This window comes from Emydura macquarii, unplaced genomic scaffold (genome assembly GCF_026122565.2).
Source record: "Emydura macquarii macquarii isolate MOO-44397 ecotype Brisbane River unplaced genomic scaffold, CSIRO-AGI_Emac_v2 contig_587, whole genome shotgun sequence".
NCBI classification, from domain to species: Eukaryota; Metazoa; Chordata; order Testudines; family Chelidae; genus Emydura; species Emydura macquarii.
The window spans coordinates 7,925,198-7,948,890 of NW_027130724.1; the positions used below are offsets into that span (position 1 = coordinate 7,925,198).

General features: G+C 43.9%; 1 protein-coding gene across 2 annotated transcripts in view; it reads left to right on the forward strand.

Annotated features, from left to right (window-relative positions):
- The window catches only part of SLC22A18 (solute carrier family 22 member 18), an 84,802-nt gene that overhangs the window by 6,089 nt on the left and 55,020 nt on the right, over positions 1 to 23,693 (forward strand). For both annotated transcript variants that reach the window (XM_067540616.1, XM_067540617.1), the window contains exons 4-5: positions 1,156 to 1,301; positions 3,284 to 3,416. In XM_067540616.1, coding sequence (XP_067396717.1) covers positions 1,156 to 1,301; positions 3,284 to 3,416 — 279 coding nt within the window. The remainder of the gene's footprint in view (positions 1 to 1,155; positions 1,302 to 3,283; positions 3,417 to 23,693) is intronic.

Here is a 23,693-nt window from a genome sequence, read left to right on the forward strand (position 1 = left end):
GTCTTACTTCTGAAGTTCTGTTCTTTCTCTCTGAGTGGAATCCCAACTGATGGCAGTGGGAGATGCCTGCAGTGATGAGGGGAACAGGAGTCTAATTAGGGTCAGATTCTTAACTGCTGTAAATCAAAGTAGCTGTATGGAATACAAAATTTGCTGTGCAAATCTGAGATTGAAACTTCCCCCTGGGTGGTACTGTGAGAACAGTTTGTTCCGCTGTGGAAGTAGCTATATAAAGGGGAATGCGATATCTTAGTTAAAATGCAAAAATGAGGAAACAATAGAGAGGTGCACAAGAACATACACCCAAACCAACAAATCCCATAACCGCATTTTTTTCAGACCTCAGAAACATTTGAGTTGAGTATGAGATTGTCAGTTTTCCTTGTATCTGGATGACTTTGCTTAAAATTAGTGTGAAGTTGCAAGCATTGAACCTGCTCATTATTTTTCTTTAAAAAATAAAAAAGGAACTCCAGATCATCTTGTGAACTGGTCTCCAGGGATTACAAACAGCAGCAAAACCAAAGTTGCACCAGTTTAATGTAAATTAGTTTAAAATAATCCCTTAGTTAAATTGACATGACTTTTCTTTAGGCCAAGCCTGACTGTACTCTCTGCCTCTTTAGTTTAACAGAACTAATTTTTATGCCGGATTGCAATTATTTGATAACCATAGTAGAAAATCCAAACATCCAAAAATCCAAATGAAGATTAATAGAACCCTTTAAACAGACAGCATAGCAGGACCTAGTTTGTGGTAATTTATGTCTAGTCACCAATAGCTGTTTCTACTGCACTCTCAGGCTTTGTCTAGACCAGGATTTAAAGGTGTGTTGTTAGAATTAAAACATTTTAACCATCATATTCAAAAACTCTAGCACAGAATTTTAGAACGCATTGGGCACTATGTTAGCTGAAACCGTGTTACATCATCCCTCTAAAACCTAGTCCAGACAAAGCTTCAGACTTCTCATTGGGCCACATTTTGAAGTTCTCGGCACCCACAATTGGAGTCAGGTTTTCAAAAGTGAAAAATCTGATCAAGGTGTGTGGGAGCATGGGATGCCAGGACAGCATTGCCAGCCTGAGTGTGTACAGCATTTACTATTGCTAAAACCGTTCCATTTCTAAAGCGCTACATAATTTATATGCTAGGTTCGCTGACCAGTTTGGCACCCGAGCTGCATTAACATTTTCATCTCTGTCTGGATCTGCCTTCTTTCTGCTACTGTCAGTTTCCACCAGCGTCCCACTTCTCTTCTTGTCCAGAATTCCATCCGTGTTCATGCATGGGCTACCAGGTAATGTCGTGATAAGATGACCCAAATATCGGGTTCAGTATCTTCCAAGCCATTTGTAGGGCCTGACCCTGCAATTCTCACTCACATGAGTAGTCCCATTAAAGTCAGTAGGACTACTAATATGACGAAGGGTTGCAGAATCCATCTCTGAGTAGTTTGTTTTTAAGAACAGGAAGCCGCATGTGTAACGGTTAGAGGAGGTGGCTAAGAAGCAGGACTCCTACATTCTATTCCCAGCTTCGCCACTGATGTGCTTGTGAGGTAGAGCAAGTCACTTAGCCGCTCCATGCCTCAGTTTCCCCATTTGTAAAATGGAAGATGATAATGCTGACCTCCTGACACCATGGTGTTGCGAAGCTTATTTTGTTCATGTCGGTGAAGTGCTTGGAGGTCCTCCTATGAAAGGTGCTATAGAAGTGCAAATCATAGTTATCATTTTTACTTAGACTTGAAAAGTTTCACTGACACCCACTTGCTTGAGCTGTAAGCTGACTTTGTTACTGTCCCCCACAAAGCCATGTAGCTTCATTCCCTCCTCCCCCAATAAACCAATTCGTCCCAATCAATGAATGCCTTTAGGGGCACCTCTCCTTCTGCAGCCCCCATTTCCACTGCTTTCCTGGATGTGCATGAGGCTCTCGGCTTTCTGTCCATTGGGGCCTATTCTTTTAAATCCCACCCCAATCCTTTTTGAGGAGCAACATCTCACAGGTTATTTTGTTCCTGCCTGCCCCTATTTCTGTTAAAAGCATAATTGCTCCAGCCCACACCCTCTCAGACAAAGAACTAATGATGCCTGAGCGTCTCTGTTCCCTCCCAGCCTTCCTGTTAAAGGAACAGCAGCAGTTGAGCAGCTCTCTTCCTTTCCTCCCCCTCTACTCCCAGAGAGGAGGTCAAAAGCTCCCTGGCCCCACTCATTGCAATTTGCAGTGGGTGAGAGGGTTTTTCCACGCCCTTCTTTTATTACAGCGTTAAGAGCTGTGTCTCTTTAGCAGATCAGAATTCATTCTAATGGAATCGACTATCAATAAAATAAACTGCACATGTCCTTCACTGTAGTGCAGCTATTTCAAATTTCTCAGCTGCATTCACTCACGCAAGAGCTTTCCTGGAGTAATCTTGAACAACCTGCAGTCACACATGTCCTAGCAAATTGCATGTCAGCATTAGTGAATACGTCAGATATGGCAAGCTGCAGTGCAATGACTTTCATTCCCCCCATTCCATTCCATTTTGCTCCAGCCATCTGTGTCCAGTAAAAACCATCAGGCCAGATGCTCAGCTGGTGTAAATGTGAATTGCTCGTGGAGTATCGCTGGGTGGGAACAAAGACCCTCACCATGTTAATATGGGTTACTCAGCTGGTTTAAAGCAGCAGAGCTTTTCACCTCCTTTAGCAGTTGGTCCACATAAGAGGTTCTGTGTCTTCTCCTTCTCCTGAATACTGGATCCACAAAAGGTCTTTAGCGTGTAAGGGTATGTCTACACTGCAATTAAAAACCCACTGCTGGCCTGTACCAGGTGACTCAGGCTGCGGGGCTATTTAATTGTAGGGTAGACATCCGGGCTTGGCCTGGAGTCTGGGCTCTAGGGCCCTGCAACGTGGGAGGGTCCCAGAACTCAGGATCCAGCCCGAGCCAGAACGTGTACACTGCAGTTAAAGAGCCCCATGAGGCCAAGTCAGCCGGGATGGGCCAGCCGCGGGTTTTTAACTGCACTGTGGACATATCCTTAGTCTCTTTGTTGATCTGCACCTCAATCCTTTCACATAAGCATAGAGGCTTGAGGTGAAGAGGTCCTGGGGTGAGTTCCCATTCTGTGGGTCATTGCATGAGTGCTACAAGGACTGACCTCTGGGAGAGCTCTGTCATTTGCATGGGTGCATGGCCACCTCAAGGAGCATGTTTATCATTCAGACCCCAGAATGTGTTTCTGTTAGTTGAATGATTCTTACCTGGTTGTTTCTTCGAATGCCCGTCTAGGTGCTCAGATGGTCATTACAGACCTGACTACGCCTGCTGAGCGTGTGGATGCGTTAGGGAAGCTTGGACTTTGCTTTGGAATGGGAGTAATCATTGGATCTTCCCTGGGTGGGATCCTCAGCACAAAATATGGGTGAGTGATCAAGTGGCTTTTTACTTCTCTCCTGCAGTTATTATAACAATTGATTGAGCTGCTAAGGGGTATTTTGTTCTCCCCTTATTTGATAAAGTAAAAACATCTGACTCCTTTCTTATTCTTTTGGGTGCAATTTTCAGCTGCTGCTTCCCGATCGTGGTGCCAAACCAGCCCCTGGCACAAGTTAGAGCAGCCACATGGTTACTGTAACTTGCACTGGCTAGAATGGGACCATTTTACTGGTCAGGGATCAGCAGAGGACTGAGTGCACTCCAAATCTGCCCTCTCCTCACCCTAGAATGTCTTTCACTCCCAGCGGCCCCTGATGGTCCCTGTGCCAAGGGTCAGGAAAGGTTGGCAGCTTTACATCACTCCAGGATAATCCCATGCTGGGGAAACACTCGGCCCCGTTGTGCAATCCTGATGGCACAAAGGTAGCTTATTGAGGGCTTTGTCTTCTGTGCCACTACGTGTCACTATTTTTTGTTTTGAATAAGCCTAGCTGTAAATCCCCGTTTCTGCAAGCTGGGCTAATATGCATGTCAGAGTTGCTTTAAAAGCAGTAATAACTTTTAAAAAGCTAGTTAAAAGCTACAAGTCCAGGCTCTAGACTTGTCCCCTTAGCTCCCTAAGCATGGAGGGCTGTGTGCACTGTGGAGGAACTTCCCCAGTGTATTGCCTGCTATTTAAAAACCGTGCTGAGACAGTTCGAAATCTCCAGCAGGGTGAGGCTCAAAAATGACAACATTCTTAGAGGGAGGCTTAATGTTTTGTGGGATCTTAGGGAAAAGAGGAGAGCTTCAGGGGGTCCCGGGGGGGGAAGAGAAGGGGGAATGTGACAAATGAGGCAGTGTCACCGCTCCAAAACAGGGATTAGTAAGTAAAACCCAAACTTGTCAAATGTGATCATTCCCAGGTCTCCTTCTAGAGCTTTGGGGAAACCTACGAGGCATCTCTAATCTTTTCTTTTTGGCTGCACTTTGCTGCAATAGAAAACCTTGATTTTTTTTTTTTTAACAAGTTTGATCGTCTCGATTCAGTAATCATTAAAACTGGATTAGTGGATAAACTCATAGATTTAAGGCAAGAAGGGACCGTCATGATCATCTGGTCTGATCTCTTAAACCTTGCAGGCCACAGAACCTCACTCACCCACTCCTGTAACAGGCTCATAACCTCTGGCTGAGTTACTGAAATCCTCAAATTTTGATTTAAAGACTTTAAGTTACAGAGAATCCATCATTTGCTGTAGTTCAAATCAACAAATGAACCATGCCCCATGTTGCAGAGGAAGGTGAAAAACCCCCAGGGTCTCTGACAATCTGAGGGAAAATTCTTTCCCGACCCCCAAATCTGGTGATCAGTTAAACCCTGAGCATGTGAGTGAGACCCACCAGCCAGACATCTGGGAAAGAATTCTCTGTAGTAACTTAGAGCTCTCCCCATTGAGAGAGTCCCATCTCTGGCTGTTGGGAATATTTGCTAATAGCAGTCAAAGGTGGGCTATGTACCATTGTACTGTACTTCATCTTAATCAGCATTCATTTTGTCCTGTTCATCCTTTCATTGGGATTCTGCCCCCAAATCTTAGATTAGTTTACAATGACCTGCAGCACTCAAGTCTTCACCACTTGCAAGTAATATGATGGTTCTAAACTTCATGCTGATAAAGCATTTATCATATCACACTGTCATGTAGATATGTGCCAAGAGGCTATCTGGGAAGGAAAAATAGGGACAATTTTAAAGTTAAATTGAAATACATTGGATTTAGATACAATTTCAAAGAGACAGGCAGGGAAAATGACCAATATCTTGCTAAAGGAAAACAGAAACATAGAATGATGGAAATGTAGTTCGGCGACTGGTGATGCTTGGAGGCAAGGTGTGTCAGTTTCCTGTCATGAGTCCCTGCTATCTTTTGGGGATTAAAGTTTGCTAAGTGAGGTGATCCATTAGGAGTTAGAACAGTCCTTGTTTTCCTTGTATCAGAATTTAGTATGCAAAATTTTTTGTCTTCAAACTAATGATGCTCAAAAAAGCATCACTTCTGTTAAATTTAGGAGAGTCAGGTTCTTTGCAAAGATTGGCACCGAGGTGCTGATGACAATGACCTTATCCGTTAGGGCGACCAGACGTCCCGATTTTATAGGGACAGTCCCAATATTTGGAGCTTTGTCTTATACAGGCACCTATTACCCACCACTCCCGTCCCAATTTTTCACTCTTGCCATCTGGTCACCCGATTATACGTGCATGTAATAAATATATTATATTAGTTGAATAAACCTTTCTGTGCTGTGGGAGGTGTGCCACCAACCATAGTGCTGAAGCAGGATGTCCTGTCCACCACAGAAGTGGTGCGATATAGGAAGACTTTTTTATGCCATTAGACAGTAAAGTCCATGTAAATCAGGTCTCCCAAGAGTACTCATGGTGGGTACAGTTCTCAAAGTTCTTTTACATATTGAAAGGAAGGATGGGCCTGTGGTTAGGGCCCTGTCCTGGAACTTGGGAGACCTGGGTTTAATTCCTGGATCTGCCACAAACTTCCCATATATCCTTGGGAATTAAGCACCTAAATATGCTTGAAGATCTGGGCCTTAGTCGGTCTGTGCCTCAGTTCCCCCATTTGTAAAATGGGGTTCATAGTCCCTCCCTACTTCACAGAGGTGTTGTGAGGATAAATACAGCTATGACTGTGAGGGGTACTCAAATACTATGGTAATGAGAGCCAGATAAGTACCTAAGATAGATAGATAGTTATCCAAGGGTAAAACCCTTCTGGACCATACCTGCGTTTTCCTCTCAGTATAGCGGCCAGCACCTTTTTCCTCAGCATTGTTCTCTTCCATCGTCACACCCCCAAAAAAGGCCTGCATTTTACAAGGCTTCAGACTCCTCCTCTTCTCAGCACGCTTTGTTAAAAGAGATTGAGAGGCAGGCCTGCCTTCTCCCACTCTTTCATTGGTGCAAATTTGCTCTGCTCCAGTGGTGTGAGTTCATTCCCCAGATAAGAGCCAACTTCTTGATTGTTTCCACAAAACTGACTATTCTAGTCTGATAACACTAGGGAGGTGAGAAGCAAACCCTAACTCATCTTTCTCTCAGGAGGCAGAATGATACAAGTTCCCTTGATTCTGCCACGTATATTTTTAAATATTTTATGTGGTGAAAGAGATAACAATAGTTGAGAACTCTCACAACTAGAAGAAATCAAAATTGCTAATAAGTCTTTGTCCAGTTGATGTCACTGTTGAATGCCTGCAGTCATTCTTCTCATGATTTAGTAGTTGGGTTCCATACTTGATGGTTATTATATCCATTTAGATTGTTGGCTTTTATATTGATGAGTTTGAGCACTATTTAATTTAATTAAACATTAAGCAGTGTAATTAAATATTCCATTCTCATGAACTTTATGTGATTCTTCAAGACATTACTGAGGCAAATAGCTTAGAAAGATGCAAAAAAGGTTTGACACTGGTGTGACTAAGAGCTGTATCTACTGTTACACTAAATCCACTACAAGGGCTACAAATCCCTGTTTTTCAGGGCACTGAGGGTCTGACTGAACTCTCACTGAAGCCAGTGGAAAGATTGCCACTGATTTTAATGGGCATCGGATCAGGCCCTCAATAATCAACATATGACGTCAGCAAGTCAGGAAAAACTTTTCCCAGTAGTATAGCATTGCAAAACAATGTGCACTATAGTATGGTTCCCAGTGTCAAAGACTGGATACTCTACATGGGTCATGATCAGTTCTGGTATTGAAAATCCTATTTTTCTCTACTTTCCTTTGGTTTGTGCTATGCTTCCATTTGTCTGCAATTGGCACTGTACTATGAATTACTTTGGGCCTTGATAATATGTACAGGATGATAAAGCAGTAGAAAATATCATGTTTGATATTCTACAGTGCAATGAAACCGCTGCTAAAATCTCTGTTCTGTATCTATATATTGGTAACATTCATTTCATTTAAATGACACAATGAGCAGTCAACCTGTGGAACTCATTGCCAGGGGATATTGTGAAGGCCAAAATTGTAACTTTGTTGAAAAAAGAATTGGACAAGTTCATGGAGGGGATAGGTCCAACAGTAGGTATTAGCCACGATGGTCAGGGATACAATCCCATGCTCTCAATGTCCCTAAGGTGCTGATTGCCAGATACTTGGACTGGACAACACGGAATGGCTCACTCAGTAATAGCCCTGTTCTGTTTGTTTCTTCCGAAGCATCTGACATTGGCCACTGTGAGAAGACAGGATATGGGACTAAAGGGAGGGTCTGACCCAGTATGGCCCTTCTTACGTTAAATGGCTTTGAAAAGAACCTCAGTTGTAGCTTTTGAATCCTCACAACTTCAAACCTGAAAGGATTTATTTGAACTCTTTGTGGTCTTTTCCTATATTTAGTGCTACTTATTTGAAGCTATGGTTTAGTCTGATCCCATTGGTCAGCAGTTATACAGTTAAATGAAAATTGGGGAAACCCCTAATTCAGGGGTTGTCTGGATCTGAACAGGCAAATAGCTGTCACTGGATATGCGATACTTTTGCTTGCTCATAAGTGGATTTTCTCACCCAATGTGGTCATTTTGTCCCTTCATGAGCATTAATTGCCAAAAAGCAAAAATTGTCATAGATTCTCTGCTTTAATCATGATTGTAGGTCATATGCGTATATTAACAGATTGTGAAATTAGGATGGAATTTTCCTTTAGGGGAAATTGGCAGGATTGTAGGGTTTTTCATTGTCCTTTGAGCATCTTTCAGCCCATCATTTTCATGTCATTGCAAGGGTGGGGGTGAAGGTCATTGCGGGACTTCTTTAACTAGATACCTCAGTGGCTCCCACCGCTGTACTATACAAGCACCTTTCCATCTTGTGCTTCGATGCCACATTTTGTCTGTTTGTCAAAGAAGTTTTCAGATCAACAATGCTTTTCATTTTGCAATTTCAGCCACTGGTTTGAAAATGTCCCCTAACAATATACGAGTTACTAGTCCACATACTACAGTACAGAAGAGTAGTATTTAAAAGGGACAGTAATACATTTTTGTCATATGATGTTTTGCTGGTAATGCACACTAGAGGGTGCCAATGTTTTGAAAATATTTCTGCAGTGTTGCTATCTTGCCAATATGGGATGTTCCAGAAAAGAGGTGACTTACAGGCTTTTCTGCTCTGACGTCAGACTGCTTTTCCCTTTTGGATTCTCAGAGGAAAATTCTGTGATGCCTGTCCCGCCTATGCCTACTATTTGCCGTAGTGTGTTGCCTCAGTTAGACTGTCTTCTCATTTCATATTTTGCTCACAATTGGAAGATTTGAATCTTCAAGGTCAAGACTTTAAAAACCAACATTTTTTAGGTTTTGGGTGCCCAACTTGAGACACTTCAAAGGGGCCTGATGTTCAGAGGGCAGGTGCTGAGCACTTTCTGAATAACAGGATTCTAATGTGTCTCATGTTGGTCACCCAGAATCACTAGTCACTTTGGAAAATCCTTGGCCCTTATTTTTTGAAAACTTAGGACTTGTTTACACATATTTATATCTGATTAACATCCCTTGATTAACTCCAAGGGTGGACACTCTTATTCAGGAATAAACAGGGGATGTATAAACAGGGGAATCTTGAGTAGGAGGGGAGGGGTTATTTTACCTCTATATTTGGTATTGGTGCGACTGCTGCTGAATCCTGTATCCAGTTCTGGTGTCCAAAGTTTAAGAAAGATGTTCAAAAATTAGAGAAGGTTCTGAGAAGAGCCACAAGAATGATTTAAAGGATTAGAAAACATGCTTAATGGTGATAGATGCAAGGTGCTCAATCTCTATACAGTTTAACAAAGAGAAGGTTAAAGATTGACTTGGTTACAGTCTTTAGTACCTAGGTGGGGAACAAATATTCAATAATGGCCCCTTCAGCCTAGGAGTTCAAGGTTTAACAAGATCCAGTGGCTGGAAGTTGAAGCGAAACAAATCCAGTCTGGAAATAAGGTATACATTTTGATCAGTGAGGGTAATTAACCATTAGAACAATTTAATAAGGGTTGTGATGGATTCTCCATCCCTGGAAATTTTTAAGTCACGATTGGATTTTTCTAAAAGATATGCTGTAGTTCTAACAGGAATTATTTTGGGGAAGACCTAAATTCTGTGTTCTAGAGGAGGTCAGACTGGATGATCACCGTGGTCCCTTCTGGCTTTAGAATCTATGAATTTAGAGGGAGGTAATTAATCATGTGTGGACAAGCCCTTACACTTGTAAAGGTGAACTGGAGCTTGTTTTGGTAAAATCACTCCACTTCGAATTTCAGCTCTTAAGGCAATCTCTCAAAATTGTTGTTTCACCTCTGTCCTATGGAGGGCAGCTTTAGCTAGTAAGTCTTATTTGGTAGCTGGCTGCTCCTCAGCATCTGTGTGGGAACATACTGGCAAGAACCTTATCCAAGGCCATGACACTAGGAATGATAGTCTGATTTTTAAATGACAGGTTTAGTGCTGGAGAAATGTGCTGAGATACTGTCCCCTTATGTATTCACAGGCTAGCTATATCACAGGCTATAAGCATAAACTTTCTCACCCTTGCCCTGCCAATGTGCCTCAATCCTGATCCAGATTTGTGCTCTAAGGATGAGGGAGTAGTCTTGTTAATGCTAATTCAAACATTGTCCCTTCGACTGAGGTAAACAATAATTGCTAACTGTGGTGGTAAATTTTGCAGTGTGAACATTTATCTAGTAGCAAATGGACTAAGACCTCCATAAGTCACCAAACAGCCTTCTAAAAGTCACTACAGACCTCTGTTGTATTTCAACCATCAGCTTTGAGGTGCAAGACTCCATGTCTCATTAAAAATCATCACAGCCATCCACTACCATGGAAATACATCAGTACAATTACATCCCACAAATGGGTTAGTAACCATCGCCAAACCTCTTCACTCCCTTGCTCTGGCAGTGAGGCTGTGGCATATGCTAAGCAGTTACAGTACACTGTGTCCTGCTAACACATTCCACGTTTGTAAGAGAAGGCTCCAGTTGTATTTTTATTGGCTTCATCACATAACCTTTCACAAGATTTCATTTTTTTAGAGAAAAATGAACCCAGTCCCCTTGCCATTAAGGAAAGTGCTTTGTTGTGATGTCACAGAAGAAGAATGTAGCTGGAGTTTTCTACCCACTCTGCATCCCCCCGCCTATTCTCCCCCTCCTCCCCACACATTTGGCCAATGTTCTCTTTTTGCTGTTTACAATATTATTCATATTTTTGATGGTTAAATATTTGTGTGCTAGGGAGGGAGATGGAAATCATTGGCCCTGTTCCTCAGCTGGTATAATTTGGGGTAGCTCCAGTGTAATCAATGCTGAGGATCTAATCCATTATGCTTTATACTCCTATAGCAATTTTGTCTGAGCTGCTCAAAGCACTTTACAAACATTAATCAATTTATCCTCGCAACACCCCTCTGAGATAGGGAAATGTTTATTATTCCCATTTTGCAAATGGAAAAATGGAAGCACAGAGAAGTTGAGTGATTTGTTCCAAGTCACACAGGAAGCTTGAGGGAAGGCCCGGCTTCCTGACCCCCAGTTCTAATCTGGAGTCAGAAACCCTTTCTCTGCTTCTCTGCAAAATGCTCAACTTGTTTGCTCATCGTCCAAACTGCAGGAAGCCATAGCCAAGGAGCTGTGATTGTTAGAACTGGTGGTGGCTTTCCAGTGTCATCTGGATGTATCTGTTGTGACTTTAGGGAAATGTATCTGTTGTGTACTGTGTCACTTTGCTGGAGATTCTCACCCACAGCCTAGCCCTTTCCACCCACCCATATACAAACAATATACAAAAAGGTGAAGCGTGACCAACAGCCAGCAACGCTGTATGACAGTTTGCAATAGGAAATGAAGAGCGCTCTATCCATTGAAAACATGGGACTGGGGTTGCTTTTCAAAGGTAGTTACCCAAACTAAACTTTAGCTAAGAGACAGTGGTTTTTAAAACGGTGCTGTAGGAAGGCCAGGCCCTCAGTTGGTATAAATCAGCATAGCTTCACTGGAGCGAGGATGATTTACACCAGCTGAGGGTCTGAGCCTGGGTCTTTAATTACTATGAGCAGCTGAGCTTTCTTCAGACTTGTTTTTATTTTTGTGGTGTTTTTTGGTTTGGCTTTTTTTTACTACTCTCTTTTTCTGTTCATGCACCAACTGGATTAAAAGTGAATAAAGCTAGGATATAAAGGCCTAGACAGAACTGTTTCAGTGCTATTAAGTTAGTATGAAGTGTGACAGGGCCAGACCTGATGGCTACAGGAGAGAAGTGGAGGGTATCTATTTTAGCCCCAGGATCAACAAATCCCTGTTCCCTGGGTGATCCAGCTGGGGCTACTCCAGGGCAATTAGGCCAATTAGGCCAGCTGAGGCCAATCAAAGAGCTTGCCCCAGCAGTTAAAAACCTCCCTGTCAGGCAGCTGGGGGTAGCTGGAAGGGAGTTAAGAGGAGGAGCAGAGCTGCTATGGGGCTTGGAGTAGACACTGTTGCTACCACAGCCCAAAAAGTACTAGAGACAAGGGGGGGTGCCTGGGCATGCCTAGGGATCTAAGGCATATAGGCCTGAGGGAGAACCCCTCCCCACCTGGTTCCAGGAAGAGGACTGTGAGCAGTGGGGCCACGGACAGGTGACCCAGGGAAGGGAGTAAGTCATAGACTGAGCAGTTTTGAGACTACTCCACACACAGGGTCCCTGGGTCGGGGCCTGGGGCAGAGGGTGGGATCGGACCCTCTCCCTGCTCCCACCTAGGCATATCACCGGCATAGCCGAAGAGGGCACAGGACCCATGAAAGGGCAGAACAGGCCGCCCCTCGCCACAGAAGGAATGAGGCTGGAATGGTTTCTGAAAGTAGAAATGATGAGCCTGGATAGTGCAGTTACACGGACTTCATCCCTTCTTCTGAGACTGTAATTCATGGCAACCAGCCTCTTTTTAACAAGATCATAATGGAACCTTTGCTTCATGACCCTGGATTCATCTGCTTTTTATGGGGAGGAAGAGGTTTCTTAATCTTAATGATTTGTTTTTAGACCTAAATGTCTTGAAACAATTATTCTGTTGAAGTCAGGATGTTCCTGGCCAAATGCCTTTGGTCTCTTTATTAAATGTTGTTACTGCAGTGGGTTGTGGCCTCGGGTGTGTGGGGTTTTTTTTTGTTTTTTTTTTTGCCACGCTATTCTTCTTCTTCCTTAAGGGGAAAAGAAGGAGGTGGGTTGCCTGCGGTAGAGAATCATATTTTTCCCCGTAATCCAGCTGAACAATGTTCCTGTGGGGAATTTTGTAGAATTTCTCATTTGCAGTGGGGGCATGGAAAAATCTGTGGGTGTTGAAAGGGGTGAAGATTGGTAGCAATGATTGGAACATGGCAAAGGGTCATGGGTCTGCACTCTATTTCTAGACAATAGTGACCATTCTGGCAGCTGGAATCTCTTTGTCGCTTCCAGTAGGAATCCTGGTATTTCTCAGCCTGGGATGACGATGCTGATTAGCCAAGAAGCTTGCGTTGGTGACAGCTGGCACAAACAATCCTTTGTTCTTTGTCGAGCGATTTTGGGGGGGGTAAGTTCCTTGTGGCTGATGTCCAGTCTGCCAATAAATTGTACTGGAATATCAGCACAGACTTGTATGGTAGTTCCTGCTCCCTGCCACTGCACAGGAAAGGGGGAGTGAATAATGGGCTGTTTGTCAAGTGTGACTATCAGATGGGAGTTGACATGGAGACTCCTTAGGAGCTGAGTTAACTCTTCAGAGACTGCAAGCACATGCGGTCTTTCCTCCATAGCATTCATTTGGCTGGCAGTCAGGGCAAACCAGGATCCTAAGGGTTAAAGCAAATTGCACGGAAAGTGCATGTGTCTCATCTCCTGTTCCTCTTGCATGGTGATGATTTGAATCAGAGAGGCCGTGATCTCCATATGACCAGAGACGCGGCCTCAGTCCTAGCCTCTTGAGGAGAGAAAACCATGAGTAGCATCTGCCCTGGTCTCTTGGGATGGGAGAGGGAGACATGAGGGCTGGCTTCTTTAGGGGTCAGTCAGTGTCCTTGCTTTTGAAGTCTTTGCCAATGAGTGGGAATAATAGCACACCAGGATAGTTTAAAATATCAACATCTGTAACCATGAGGCGATGCAAGGCTTGCGCCTGGTTAAACCAGCTTAGAATGTAGTCATGGGCAGAGAGGGACCTCTCAAGGGCTTTCCTCCTCCCAGCCCTCTCCCCATGACAGAGCCCATGGGACTGGTGAAAGCAAATCCTCTGCAGGAGGGCCAGAGAGCTGCGGAGCCCCTGAAAGCCTGTGGCTGGGCCGATGGAACCACTGTGGGGCTTGTCAGGAACTGCCTGTTTGACTTTCAAATCCTCCATGTTTTTCAGTTCCTCACACTGACTTAGGGCTTGTCTACACTTAAAATGCTGCACCAGTGCCACTGTAGCCCTTCAGTGAAGGCGCTATGCTATCTATGGCGACAGGAGGGGTTCTCCCATCGGTGTAGGAAATCCATCTCCCTGAGAGGCGGTAGCTAGGTCGTTGGGAGAATTTTCCTGTTGACCGAGCACTATCTTAAACTGAAGGCTAGGTTGGTATAAGTGTGTTGCTCTAGGGTGTGGATTTTTCACACCCCTGAGGCAACACAGTTGTACTGCCTTAATTCCCTAGTATAGAGCAGGCTACACATGAGAGCTGTCAGCCTAGCTGTGCTGACTTTGAGGGGATTTCCTGCCTTCTCTTCTATAATCCACAACACCTGCCGACACCCACCCCTCCCTGTTTGATAACTATGAGTGTTTCACATAAACGTTTCCTCTTTCCAGGGAGCTACCTAGCATGAATGAGGCTAAATGCAAGATAAGAGACTGCTTCATTCATTCATTAAAAACTTAGCTCCCTTGTGTGGCTGTTTCAATCCATGCAATGGAAAACCCAAGGGCAGTGGCTGCAGTAATACCACATCTTTCCTTGCAAGAGAGCTCACAATCATGACAACACTATGCTTATTTCTTTAACAATCCCACCAAGCTGTTTTTTCAGTCCCATCTATATCTTTGATACTGTGCAATACAATCTTTTTTCATACCATGTTTTTCAGACTGCACCCCAAAGATGCACAAAATACTATCCGGTAATCCAGTTTGCAATAACAGCTGGTGAGCAGGGAGAAATTATGAGGCTGTAGGCAAAGGAAGTAAGCAGAAATGGAGTTGCAACACTTGAATGTAGTTCTGGATTTCAAACCCCCACACTCTGTTCAAAGTTTGGGGATGTTCAGTTGTGAAGTTTGGTTTAGGCCCATCTTGGGTGGGAGGAAAGAGATCATCAACTGAGATTTTTACCAGGGCCACAAAGAGAGCTAGTGTCAGCACTGGGATTAGGGCTCAGGAGTCCCTGGTGCCCTGTCTTATGTTCACACTGCCCCTCTTGGTCTGGGTAACAGGTTGAAGTGGAAGTACAAACCTGCCTTAACCAGGTCTGCCAAGCTAACTCAGACATTGCATGGGTTCTTTTGTGCACAGCATGGTGTTCTGATATTAGCTAAGAAGAGTCTATCTGGTGGGAGCCAAACTCAGAGGTCAAGGAGAAGAGAGCAGGCCAACTGTTTGGGGTTAAGGTGTTGACAGTAATTATATCAGGGGAAGGAAGGCTCGGAAATGGAGAGAAATGTGCCAGGGATTACAGGGAAAGGAAAACCCCTAACTTTTTCCAGCTTATGCTATGGGACAGGAAAGTCCTGCTTTGGAGAATGGGAGGTGTCATGCTTGTGTGCAAAAGTGAGGGGGTGGAAGATGAGTGTAGCAACGTCACTTCAGTGCCTAGACTCCAGTCAACAAAGAGCGTGTTTCTTAGGTTGCCTTTGCTGTGTAATTATGATATTCAAGCAGTCCTACATCTAGGCTTTGAAAATATGGCATCTCTTGGAGTTTATGGGTCACGCTTGGTTATTTATCTGGAGATAGTTTTCTCGAAAACTATGTTGATAGGGCAGCAGTTGTGAAGCCTTGTTACGATGGAAAAAGCTAGAACCTGGAAATAATAAAAAGGTAAATAGCAAGATTATATGGAAAGACCAAAATACTCATGGCTGGATTCTGGTCTGATGTTGATGGGAATGGCGTGCAAATATCAGAGTAGTATTTAACTCTCAGTGTGCAGGCTGTGCAATATTCCAGTGTCTACTCATTACTCACTAGAGCTACATCTGGCCTTCCCACTAATGGAAAATTTCACAACTGGACTGCAACTCCAGCAGTGTCACTAGGGATCAATTTGTGGGGAAAATACTGTTTCCTTTGTTAAGACACAACAGAGGAAGGATGGCCTTGTGACTAAGGCACTGAACTCGGTCTTGGGAGATCTGTGGCAGAGCTGGACACTGATCCAAGGTTTCCTGTGTGACCTTGGGCAAGTCACTTAATCTCTGCTGCAGTTCCCCATCTGTAAAATGGAGATACTTCATTTGTGTATTTAATTATAAACTTTTTGGTGCAAGGACAGCCTTTTACTATGCATGTACGCAGTGCCTAGAAAAATGGGGCCTAGATCTCAGTTGCGGCTTCTACATGCTACTGTAATACAAATAATGAGTACCTGAGGGGAAAGGAGACATGCTGAATGAGAGTCCTCCTTGTTAAACATTTAACATTGGAGCCTTGGGTGTCAAACCGCTCTCAACGCCTCCCTTCTGCCATCCAATTCTTCTTTCCCTTCTAATACACTTCTGTTCCCAGGTTAAAGCCACAGTAGAATTTGGATAGGAAAATTAAAACTGCGTGACCCTTAGTATGAACTGCGTCAGGCTTGAAAGGTTCAGTGCAGGTTTTTGTTTCATCACAATTCCCTTATGAAAAATTGCTATTGGCCAATACACTAATACAGCCTTTAAGAACTGTGCATACCAAAGGTATGTGAAACATCCTGACTGTGAATACTTTCATTGCCATTGGGGGGTCAAAGAGATTTCTGAATGGTTTGTCTCCATGATCACCTGAGCTTGTAGTGCCTGTTGAAACTTGTCTTTTACCTGACTAATGACATGTCATGCCAACAGGAGGGGGGAAAAAAACGTGCTTTGAGTTGTAAGGAGAGACTCACTTAGTGCAGCATTTGTGTTGCAAAACCTCCCACTCCTTCTGCCAAATCCTGCCCTATTCTGAGCTGGTGCACTGTTGGGGGGGGGGGGGGTGAAAGAAGGTATAGGAGGTCTCCTCTCTTCCGGCCCCCCCCCCCCCACACAGTTCATTCACATAGCAGCAAGAAAGGATTCCCACTTAACTCCGCTACTGTGGTCTCAGGCACACCCTGGCCCAAGGAGGTGGGATCTATTAGCTGGGGTGTGTGATCATGCTCTCTGCTGGTGACCAGACGTGCTGTACTGTGCAATACTGCCCAACAGGAGCACACAGTGTTCCGTGTCCAGCGCTCCCTGACTTGCCCCAAGCCAAGCTGCCCTGCGTTAGCAAGGAGGCTCTTGAACTATACATTAAGCCTCACCACTCCTTCCACTGCTGAGAGTAAGGACAGGATTTCACTCCTAACCTCCATCCTCCGGTGTATTGGGAATCGCAGGTGTTTTAGCACTGAGCGTTACCCCACTGAGCAGCGGGTCTTCAAACCACAAGTGACCTGATAGCTCATGGATGTGGGAAAAGACACAATGGGGCGGGGTGCAGTTTCAGGTTTAATTTTGTTTCCTGGCTTGTGTAGATTTGAGTTTAGCGTAGTCTAAGCAGGGCCCCCACATGGGGGGTGGGGGGGAGGGTACACTTTACTGGGGCCTGACCTGTGCTGCAACCCCAATTACCGTGAGGAAAAAAATTTTCATGGCTCAGGAGATTGTATGTGTGGGAGGGGGGCCCCTGTTACAAGTTTGTACTGGGCCTGAAAAAATTATGCTTTGGCCCTGAGTCTAAGGGGGTGGCTACCTAGGAAGCCATGTATCTGAGGGCATTGCCTGAATAGCAGTGAAGTGGTTCTCTCTCTCTCCCTCCTTTAAATCAGTATCCAGGCTTTTGGACACAATTAGGAATTTAAATGCACCTACCTCAGTGCCCCAAGTTTTCAAAAGTGACTAGTGTTTATGGGTGCCCCTCCATTTCTGGGTGCCTCAATTCAGACCCCTTACAGGGACCTGATTTTTAAAATGTGGGTGCTCAGCACTTTCTGGCAATCCGACCCCTTTACATTGTCTCAAATTAAGCATCCAAAATCTGAAAACTAATTTTGGAAAATGTTGCCCAACGCACAGTTTTTGTCTCTCTTACCTATAGTAGTAGTTAGTTTCTGATTCAAGTGGTTTTTTCACATATATAATCCTTTGTGATCTGTACATGGTATTAGCTTTCTCATTCCCAGTACGTATTCCTCTGTCTTCTGATGTCCTAGACTAAAACATTTGGATTGAGACTGTGTCAATAGAGAAGTGGCTTTCAGGCCTTTTGAATATGCTCAGTTTCATTTTTACTAGATTTTACTTGTTTTTCTTTTTACGTAAGGGCCTGATCCAAAGCTCATTGAAGTCAATGAGAGTGTTTCCTTTGACTTCATTGGACTTTAGATTTAAGGTAAAAAAATGTGTGGTGTCGGGGATGAAACAATCCATAAGCCTTAGAAAAACTGGCGGTATATTTTTAAAGAAACAATAACAAAAATATTGTGGAATTCCATATTCGGGGAGGCCAGAGAGTCAAATATTGTGTCTGGATTTTAAAAGGCATTGCGCCACTAAAAACATTTGTGGCTTTAAAAGCTTAGAAAGTAAGTCTCATGCTTCAGGGCTGAACCTTATTCTCTGCAAAGGTCAGGAAGGAATCTTCCCAACATGCAGAATTATGCGACAGATTAAGTATGTCATGAGTTGTTTTTGTTTTTTTCCCTTTTTGTGATACCTCTGAATTATCATGTGCTGACCACCATCATATGATGCAAGATAATGGATGGGTTGATCCTTTATGGCAAATCCTTCCTAATAAGATGCTGGAAATATTCCCCCCCCCCACTCCCAATCTACCAGGGCTCATTTTTCATGATAGAAGAATACCTACTTCTAAAAGCAGTTGTTGGTTGAGAAGAAAAATTGAAACCATTTGGGGAAAACCTTCAAGACATTTGAAGAAGTTTGTAGTATTGTGTAATATGTCCAGACCTTGTTGGCTGATGACACAGAGGGTATGTCTACACAGCAAAAAAGACGCACAGCAAGGCGTCTCAGAGCCTGGGTCAACTGACTTAGGTTTGCACTGTGGAGCTAAAGATAGCGTTGTAGATGTTCAGGCTCAGGCAAATACATGCATTTGCAAATGCCCAATCCAGAGTTTGCATTGGCTAACTTGTGCCAGTTTGTACTAATTCTAGATCAGAGGGGAGTCTTGATGCTTAGCTGAGTGCATGGAGAAACATGACACTAAAAGAACAATAAAGAACTGCATTCAGCAGTCCAGTCGCTAGAAAGCCCTAACTTAGTCCATGTAATAGGACCCAGGGACAGATAGCATAAAAACAGATTGCCAATAAATCCACCAAGAGCAATAAAGTCTGATCATCATCTGGAGATGGAAGGCCATTACACTAAATACCTACAAGTCTGCCTTTACATAGATACACAATAGCATTTTGCCTGCCAGCCAGGAGCAGTGCTGTGTGAATAGTACATTGCTAAGGATTTCAAATGTAATGCTAAATGGGTGGTGAAACAAATAGATGACAGACCTGGACATTTTTTAGCTGTGTGTCATGATCTATTTTTGGACTTGGAAAAGGAGCCGTTCAAGTGTAAATATTTAGTCGGGCACTGCAAGCTCTGTGGAATGCAAGACTCACCTCTGATAGCTTAACTGCCATAAAACTGCTCCTAACCTATATTTGCTAAATGTGACTTTGAGAAAAATCTAAAATGCAGAAGAAAGGGAAACGAATGAGCTGTGGGTGAAGTTTAGCAGCAGCAGCAACAATCACATTGTTGTCCATATTAGACATACAAAATGGTACAAAAGAAGAGATCAATGTACTGATATCCTATCCCTGCCATTAGTTTGTACCGAACGTAGTGAGCTTTTCACATCTGGTGGGCATGTATTTTGGCATAAATTCTGCCTTTGTGGCTCTGATACAGAGCTGAGTATTGGAGTCAAGATCCAACATGACTTGAGAGCAGAGTTTTGCCCTTTGCTTGAGGCAGGATATTCTTTGATGTAGAATTGAAGCTAAAGTTCTAATTTGCCACATTAGCATATCCCAGAGCTATTTATCCCTAAGTGTCCCATTTAAATCCTAAAAACCAGTGTGTAAAGCAGGCCTTATCCCTCAGTTCATCCACATCTTTGAGGTAGCTGTATTTGAGCATCTTAGGGGCCTTTCAGACAAGGACACAGTCAGACTGAATGTCATGTGACAACTTTTATAGGATGTTAGAACCATCTGTATCTGGAGCTCAGACACTTCAGTGTTATGGCACTTGCTATAGGTGCCAGCCCATTCTTTTGTTACTGAAGGGCACTGCCCTTCCTATAAGACGTTCAGTAGCCTCTTCATGGGTAGTATATTATCTGACATGTTTCTTTCATTAAAGGTTACTTAAAATATGTATTAAAAACCCAACTTACGTGATAGAAAAGTAGGTGCATAGTAAATATCTCATTTCACAGGAAGATACTCTGAAATAGTCATAGCACCAGCTCCTCAGCTGATGTAGCTCATCACTGAAGTCAATGGAGCTATGCCATTTGACACATCTGATACTTTGAGGTACGGTGGGACTGGATCCCTAAGCACATTGATCCAGCAGAATTTTGCAGTATAGATCACTTATTTTCCTGTAGTTTTTCGCTAACTCCTGGCACAAAATGTATGTTAGGCAATGGAATCTGCTTACAATGAAATGGTCCATTTCATTTTGGCCCCCTCTGCCTTTGTGGGGGGAACTGTGTTTAAACACGCTGTTTAAAGAATCAATGTGGTTGGGCAAAAATTCTGTTGAAACTCTCAACAAATTTGAAACCTGGGATCCAGCTTTTGAACACCCCAAAAGTTCATCATGTTTGAATCAATGTTCCTGGTTCAGCTTGTTTGAGATAAGAGCCAGATGTGAAATTTGGATCAGGGTTCCATTTATGACCTGCTCCCCAAAGCATTCGTAGCTGTAAAGATACAGGCTATTGGCTTGGACCATCCTTGGTCATAAATACTCTTAGAAGCTATTTTCTTCCCTACGGTCCTATGCTTTTGGCCTGTCCACAGTAGCCCTCTGTGCTGTTTCAGAACATGGTTTACTAGGCACCTTATTTGAACAGTGTTCAAACAACTGGTTTCCTGCAAGAATAGATGGGGGTTGATTTGAAAAGGACAAATGGTAGTGAGGAGTCAAATTCCCACTGAAACGCCATAGGATTTGGGCACTTAACTCCCATTTATGCTTTTGAATATATACAGTGCAACTCTGCTTACAGCTTCAGGGGTATCTGGAGTAGTCTCCCCGCTGCCTGTCTTCTCTCCCCTAGGCAGTGGTAGCAGCATCAGCTACCGAATTGGGTCAGCAGAGCAACAGCAACCATCACCTCCTCTTAATACCCCCCACCTTAGCTCCCCATGAAGCTGGAAGGGATGAAAACCAGTCCTGCTGCTTTCTGCAGCTGCGGGGAGTCAAGAGGTGCTATAACCCTATATACTATTAAAATGACAAGAATAGCACATCTCTTCTTAAAACCAGCATTTTTACACTGTCCATTTTGCCTAGCTTATGAAACATACATGTTGTGGTAGTTATGCTGCAGCTTTGATAGCATGTAGGGACACAGGTGGGACTTCTCTTCTCCCCCTGAAGCTATGGAAGAGAAGTGGCACTCAGATGGGAGCTTCTCTTTCCCCCTCCATCTATGATATGGCTCCTCTTTGCTGTCCCAGAGCTGCAGGGGATCCTCTCACCCTCTATCCTGTTTGTAGGAAGGAAGGTGCAGTAACCTGGTTGGGATGCATGACTCCACATCTGCCAAGTAGGTGCTGTGTGCTGCATTATAAATCCATTAACTGTGGAGCCCATTTGGAGTGGAATGAAACTTCACTCAGAACGAACATCCTTTGATGTGCATTGTAGCCATTTGGGACTTACTTCACTTCCCTATTGGTAGCATTTCATTCTGTCTGAGTTCCCTACAGGACATGGTGGATTCTCCATCACTTGCTCTCTTTAAATCGAGACTGGATGTCTTGCTAAAAGAGATGCTGTAGCCCAAACAGAAGTTATAGGCTTGGAACAGAAATTATTGGGTGAAATTCTTTGGCCTGAGCTATGCAGGCGGTCAGACAAGATGATCATAATGGTCCCTTCTGGCCTTAAAAATGTATGAATGTAAGATCTGTACATCTTTAATTTTAGAGGGTAGTCGTAGGTTTAAAAAGAAAAGAGGGACAGACAGATGGAAGAGTAGCAACATTTTTCTTGCGTGGTGTTAGGATGGGTCTCTGCTTCTGAACCAGTTGATGCAGGGAGCATCACAGAAGTGACCTTCTCTGTTCCTGGGGTAGACCTAAGCAGCAAGTCACCTCAAGGAAGCGCACCCTCTTCTGGGCCAATCTGTAGGTTACTGGAATGTCTTCAGGCATCATGGTGTAGTGGATAGGGCACGATCCTTAAAGTCAGAGGCCTGGGTTCTCTGCCATTGTCTCACTGTGTGAGCAGGAGGCCATGTCTCTGCACTTCAGTTTTATCTGGAAAATGTTGACCCATCTCTGCAAACTCTTCTGAGAGCCACAGATGAGGAGTGCTTAGCACTCATTGTTTTTGTTTTATGAAGGAGATTCCTGTCCCGCTTTCTTTCTCAGAAGGACATTAAGGTGCCAGGCCATAGGATGGGTGGAAATTAAATCCCCATCCTACTTCAGGTGAGGTTTCCAGAGTGAACTGCAGAGAGTCTCCAGTTTGCAAGTGACCGTCATAAAGGCTATACAGTAAAAGCTCTCTGAGACCGAATCTGTCCTGTGCCTCCTGGAAGGGGCAGCACAAAAGGCACAGCCCTAGGGGAGGTGGAACAAAAGTGTCTGTAACCAGGCTTGCACTGCTTACATTCTGGGCTAGCTGTGGACTGAAAGTGCCCCATGGCATAAATCAAGAGCCCCAGGGGATGGTCAAATTTACAATAGCCTTACTTGGGCTGCCTCACAGCCCGGACCACCCCAAATCTCTGTAGCAGCGAGCACTAAAAGGCTCTCCTGCCTATCCCAGCATGCCCCTTATGCTGGGAGATGAGAGAGAGGCAGCAAAAAAGCACTTATGGCGGCCCTCCACTGCTTGTGCATGAGGGGAATTCTCCCCCTAGCTCCTTAAAGCCCCTGAATGCTGCCAGAGGTGAGGAACTGATTTGATCTCAGACTTTATGCTGGCTTAGCATCTTATTTAGCCATCTGGTCTTGCTTATTTGCCATAGGCAATAGTACAAGCGTGTGGGTCTGTGAAAGCCATTCAATGAAAGAGGCCTCAAAGGACAAAGACTACAGGTGGTAGGTGCTCCAGGCCAGACTTATTACAAAGATTTTTCTCTGAGGGAGAAGAAGAGGATTTACAGCAGCATTCCAGTTCCCTTTTCCTACCAGGCAATCGTGCCTACATGCCAAAAATAAATGACTAACTTTTTTCCTTTGAAAGCCGATGACTAGCTGGATGCAGCATGAAGTGGTGCAGTTGTTCCTGGTATGCTCTTTATTCCTGCTAATGCTATCAAATCAAACCGGAAATTATTTCTGGATCAGCAACACATGTTGAAACCCAGCAGTTGCTTACGTAACCATGGTTTCGGGAGACCTCAGTCTCAACTGTTGTCAAGCTCTTAACTTCCTACACCAGTGAGAAATGGCTTCCCATTTCCCACAGGAATGAGCAAATACCCTGAGGCTGGTTTTGATTCAGAGGCCATCGCGTTTATGATGTCTGCTTCAGAGCTGCATAACTCCCTAACCACTTTTTTTTTTTTTTTTTTTTTAACACGGAGGTCAAACTACCTGACTGTGACACTTGAAGTCAGTGCTCAACCCTCTGGTTTTGTTGTTGTTTTAAATGATGGCCAGCGGTACAAGTACACTGTCCAGGGTTTCAAATCCTATTTTGAGAAGATCCAGCTGAAAAGAGGCTTTATTTTGTAAGCGGGTCTCTCCTTGCAGACATATGCATATTAAAAACTAAACTGGTATCTTATATTCTTACACGGTTGAAATGTCTCAGTGTAATGGTGAATCATTG